General features: G+C 41.6%; 1 protein-coding gene across 1 annotated transcript; it reads right to left on the bottom strand.

The window, feature by feature from the left end:
- On the bottom strand, window positions 1–4,891 carry LOC108901686 (complement C1q tumor necrosis factor-related protein 5). The gene is made up of 3 exons (XM_018703250.2): window positions 4,631–4,891; window positions 1,051–1,295; window positions 1–956 (listed from the first exon to the last, which is right to left on the bottom strand). The coding sequence occupies exons 2-3, from the start codon at window positions 1,280–1,282 to the stop codon at window positions 436–438; spliced, it is 753 nt and encodes a 250-aa protein (XP_018558766.1). The 5' UTR covers window positions 1,283–1,295; window positions 4,631–4,891; the 3' UTR covers window positions 1–435.
- Between the last annotated feature and the right edge of the window lie 588 nt (window positions 4,892–5,479).

The raw sequence follows: 5,479 nt of genomic DNA, 5'->3' as shown, positions 1-5,479 counted from the left end.
TGTTTTAAAAGCTAAAATGATTTATTCATGTTTTATGTTCACTGTGCAGAAACTGATGAGAAACAATGTGCAATAATAACATAGAAGCTATTTGAATTTGTGGCCAGGAGTTGGCTGGAGGCCGTTGTCACAACATCTGGTACAATAATCAACTGTCACAACAGTTTAAAAGCTGCAACTGAAGAACAGACGCTGAATAAACATTACTGCTCGGTGTATGTGCCCCACACTTCACCAGTACGGTATGTGCCATTCAAGTAACATTGTCTGGTGTGTTTTTTACTTGTTATGCAAATACAGCTGTACCACGTCACAGCCGATTCACTTGTCATTATCCAGAACGTCTCAATTAGGAAACTAAAATAGGCAAAAGAAAAAAGTTGTGGTTCATTATCCCCCAGGGGAATATGACTTTGTTTTGTTCACAAGCACATGTCAAGCAAATACAGCAGAGTTTTTCCAGTCTGAATACACCAGGAAGCCGGTGAAGGTGCTGTCTGTCTTGGTGCTTGAGTAAAATCCATTGTACTCCGACAGAGCCATCTGGACCCACACCTGGTCACCAGGGACGAGGTGGAGCAGGGAGCCACCTGACAGAGACGCAGGTTTGGGCCAGTTTCCATAAAACTGAAAATAAGACGCCACCGTGTGTCCGTTCTTCATCAGGTCAAACTGCAGGCTGGCACGGTAGACTGTGGCATGGACGGCAAAGTAGTAGACTCCAGGGACTTTGCAGGTGAAGCGTCCCGTCTCCGTGTTGTAGTCACCCTGCTCATTCAGCATGATCTTGTCGAAGCGGACTGCATCGCCCACAGTGAGGGGTAAAGTGAGGCCCTCGGACAGTTTAGCACTGAAGGCTGATTTGGGGGCCACAGCGCACTCCCCCGGCTGCCCCCTCTCCCCCTTTTCTCCTGGGTCACCTCTGTCTCCTGTTAGGCCTCTCACTCCTGTCTCGCCTGGAGAGGAAGAGGAACACAGACATGAACATCCAGTACAGACATTCATCACAAGCACACACTCACACACATAAAATTAAATGAAAGAGAGCACCTGTGTCTCCTCTGTCCCCCTTCTGTCCCTTCTCCCCCGGAGCGGCATCTCTCCCGTCTCTCCCATCTCTCCCTGGCTGACCAGGACTGCCATGAGCTCCGGGAGAGCCCGGGATACCAGGGTGACCAGTACACAAACTAGGAGGGATCTTGTTGTCTTCTAACTGGTTGGAAAGATGGACTTGTAGGACGAGGAGGGAGTGCAACACGGGTAACAGCCTGAGCGAGGTCATTGCAGTGTCACGGCTGAGAGAGGGAAATGTAATATTTCAGACTTACAAAGATAAAAGAAACATTACAGTTTACAAACAACACTGTGGAGGAGTAACACCAAAGTTTGAACACACAGTGGGATAACAGTGACCTGATTAAACAAAAGTGAACCACAAAAGCCACTATAAACATCAGGTCAAATTAAACATCGTCAGATTACTAAGGCTGGGAGAGCACGTATAAATTTTGAAACTGCAGCATGTGTAAACACACTGAAATGAGTGTGTGAGGACATACAGTATGATATTCACTTTACATGTTTCTTCTTGGAGTTTAATCACAGTTAAAGGGAATCTATCAAATTAATTCTAGGACTACTATTACAATACTATACCATGATAGGCAACAACTTTTTCACTGTAACACTGCAAGAGATTGCTGCCATGTTTCTGATCCATGAGCCAAGCACATCAACATTTAGTCCCAAAACTGCCTCTGTGGGCTAATTCTAAAAAACATAGATACTTACTTGTGTCTACTTTTAACATATTTGATCTGGTACTTAAGATGTATTACCAGAGAAAAATAGGGAATATAATAATATTCCTTTATGTTTTTGTAACAAATTCTTCACTTGAGTTAAGGAGAAAGTCAAACTGAAATAACCATATTACATTACTGAGCTGACATCATTAGATTTCAGCTCTGCCAAAACTCGAAGGAAATAACCAGTAATTTAGAACAGATGATATTTTAAATGTGTCCCTCTCCACTCAGGTAGCCGTATTTCTAAAAATATTATAGGTTTAAATATATTTAAATGAGGTGGAGGTTGGAGGTTTCAGTGCAGCAACACACACACACACACACACACACACACACACACACACACACACACACACACATGGAGAGCTCGTGTTTATTAACACAGGTGCAGTTTTTGGTTTCAAGTTATGATTCAGAGTTGTGATACTAAGAACAGCATGCTCTGTTTCAGGGAAGGCACGTGGAAGGAAGTGATAGAAAGAAAGAGAGAGAAAAAAAGACAGGAAATGAAAGAAGACTCAATAACAACCAACGGCAAACAGAAAAGGCGTGTGACCATCATCCATGATCCCAAGGTGAATCATCTCTTACATAAGCGTTTATACCCTTTCTTTTGGTTCAATAATTCACAACTCAGATTATATCCAGTTGTTTTATATTACAAACTTTACAGAAAGTAAAAGTCAGCAATCTATGTAAATAGACATGTACTTCTGACATGTCATACGTGATGTTTCTATGAGGGACATGCTAACTTAGCTATATAAAATCCCCTGATTTGCAGTTCAGGATGATGAAAATAATACAATTTCCTGTTTTCCCAGCTAATGATTAAGATTACTCATGTGATCTGCAAAACACAATATTACCAGATGTTCCTTATGAAAGTTTGATGAGATGCTGAATACCAGACAGCCTACTCAGAAGCTACTCGCAGTCACACCTAAAAGTTAAAAGGTCTGTCCTCAAGTTCTCCTCTCTCTCTGTCTGCCTCTGTTTCCTGTCTGTGTGAACATGCAATAAGAAACTCAATCCTCAGCTGACCCTGTTGGACAGCCAGAGAATTATCAAATTATAGCTATCCACAAAAATCACCAAATTCCAAATGCGTTTGTACAGCAGCACCCTTATCTTTTCCAGCAGGATTTTTGGTCAAGAGACATCAGCTCGTCTCTGCTGTCACCCTGTCTGTCTGAGAGCACGACAGGCGTCACAAGACCATAAACTGAGCTGATGAACTGAACAGGAGGACTTAACAGGCTCACTGGCTCACAGCACCGCGTTCTTTGCAGCTTTATGGTTTAGTCATGAAAGCTGCCTGTCGTCTATCTGCAGGTCTCCTAATTGCAATCGAGGGCTTTTACTGTACATCCACAACAGCTGCAGAAAGAGAGAGGGAGAGGGAAAGAGAGGGAGAGCCTCACAGAGGGAGGAGGGGGTGAGGAGGGGTGGTGTGTGTGTGTGTGTGTGTGTGTGTGTGGAACAGGAACAGAAAGAAAAGAGAGAGACGTGAGAGAAAAGGAGGAGGGAGAGAGAGAGAGAGTTGCATGTCAGCATTCCTGGCAGAAGAGGAGGGCAGACAAGAGGACAAATACTGGGGAGTCTGAGCAGCTGTCTGCCTCAGTAGCCCTCAGATGATTAGAAACATGAATGTTATCAATAAAAGCAGAAAAGAAGAATCCATTGTTTAAAGACCACTAACATGTGAACTACAGTGTTTACTGTAAACCCTCTGATTCTGTTTATGCTGTCAGAGCAGCTTATTATCTTTGCTTTTTTGTATGCAGAACCATGCAGAAAAGTAAAACTTTGGGGAAATGTGGTCAGGTAATTAAAAAAAACATATTTAGGACTTTTCACCTTTTCTTAATGGCACTGTATTTATTATCAGGTGAAATCCAGTTGTTTTCATATTAATGAACAGTTTTAAGATCCATAGTTCAATCCAAATCACTGGACTGAAGTGTTGTTGTTTGAGTCAAAAGTCCAGTCCACTGACTTGGACTCAACTTCACCACCGTGTTTGATTCCCATTAGCATTCACGGGCAGTTAAAATATCTGATTTCTCTGAAAGATATAAATTGACAAACCCCAACAGCCATGTGGAGAAGTTTGGCATGTTGCCTTAAGACCAGCTGGAGTGCATTGATATAATCCACATTTACTGTAACTCATTATCAGGCTATTAAAGGCAAAGAATGCTCATTTATTTTTAACCCTGAGTTGCTGAATAATGCTCTTACCTTGTAGTACTGTAACTAAATACAGTACTCAGTTACAATTTACACTTCTTACTTGTACTTTGTACTTCAGCTGGAATTGTACTTTTTACTCCACTGCATTTACCTGACACCTATAGTTACTGATTACTTTACAGATAACCTATAGTGGCTCCACTGGCTACATTAAAATATAAATTAAATACGGCTTAAACTTGAATGCATCATTCTTTAAAAAAGTTTAAAAAAAAAAAAAAAAAAAAAACTATTTTTTGCCAATAATACCTACCTAAGTAAGATTTTGAGTGCAGGACTTAAGATCTGAATGCTTCTTCCCCTCACTGCCTTTTAGCTTTCCATATAATCAAGCTCAACAGTCATTACTACACAATACACAATTGTGCTCTTATGTACTTCTTATTTGATGCTCTGAGGAAACAAAAAGGTGCCACTACTTCTGTTCTCAACACTAAATCTATTAAAGATACCTCAGCCCTGCACCCTGACATGTGCTGACTTCACCTGTATGCCTTGACATTCAAACACTGAAGAGCAGCTTTGATTCACAACTCAGGAGAAAAAAAAATCAAAACCTAACTTACTGGCTGATGTAGTGAAGTCTTTGAGAGCTGCTGCAACTGCTGCTGATGTTCGTGAGTGCCGAGGAGAATCCAGCTGAAGCTGTTCCTCCCAACCAGAGAGTCTGGCTGGGAAAAAACTGAAAGGAAATGGTAATGAAATCCAATTAGAAACCAGGGTGGGTGGGAGAGGAGGAACTGCGGGTGGAGGAGAGAGAGCAGGGAGGACACAGAGGGAAATATTTGATGGTAATCCAGCACAAATAAAAGAGAAATATAACTAAAACAAAAACTGTGACAAAAAGTATGAAGGGAGGGATTGGGTTTTTTGGGGGGGAGGGGGGATGAGACAAGTTTAGGGGAGGATGATAAATACAGGAATGTTTTGGAGATTGCATAACAGTGTTTGGGGAAAATCTCCAAGACAGAATTACTGAGAGTTCAGAGGGCTGTGGTCAGAAGAAGCCGCCACAATGAACTGCAGCTGAAGATGAGCCAATACTCCTTTCTTTATACTCAAAAACACCACGACTTTAAAGAGAAAGGTGAAGAGAGGCAAATACAAACAGACATATAAGGCACACAGACGCACACACATATACTCATGTACTTGTCTTCTCTACTCTGTGATTTTCATTATCTGCCTCCAAGATGAGGCAATTTGCTCAATCCAGATATCATCTTCCCACTCATATCAGTCTTCCACTCAAGCAAGACTCTCTGACAGTAATCCTCTTTTCATTGTAATCCTTCAGTGGAAGTGTTAAGTTGATAAAGCAAGAGGTCTTAATATCTTTCTGGCGAGGGAGCTAAACTTAACCTGATAAAAATTTTGCAGCTCCCTTTAGTTCAGGCCAATGAAAACATCTCTTC

Source organism: Lates calcarifer, unplaced genomic scaffold, assembly GCF_001640805.2.
Source record: "Lates calcarifer isolate ASB-BC8 unplaced genomic scaffold, TLL_Latcal_v3 _unitig_4659_quiver_1507, whole genome shotgun sequence".
NCBI classification, from domain to species: Eukaryota; Metazoa; Chordata; class Actinopteri; family Centropomidae; genus Lates; species Lates calcarifer.
This window is presented reverse-complemented; position numbering and strand designations above follow the sequence as displayed.

Bases quoted from the DNA above. Each gene is read 5' to 3' on its own strand.
- LOC108901686 (XM_018703250.2), bottom strand. From the start codon at position 1,282: ATGACCTCGCTCAGGCTGTTACCCGTGTTGCACTCCCTCCTCGTCCTA. The intron at 957-1,050 runs GTGCTCTCTTTC...CTTCCTCTCCAG, and splicing joins GGGGGACAGAGGAGACACAG to GCGAGACAGGAGTGAGAGGC.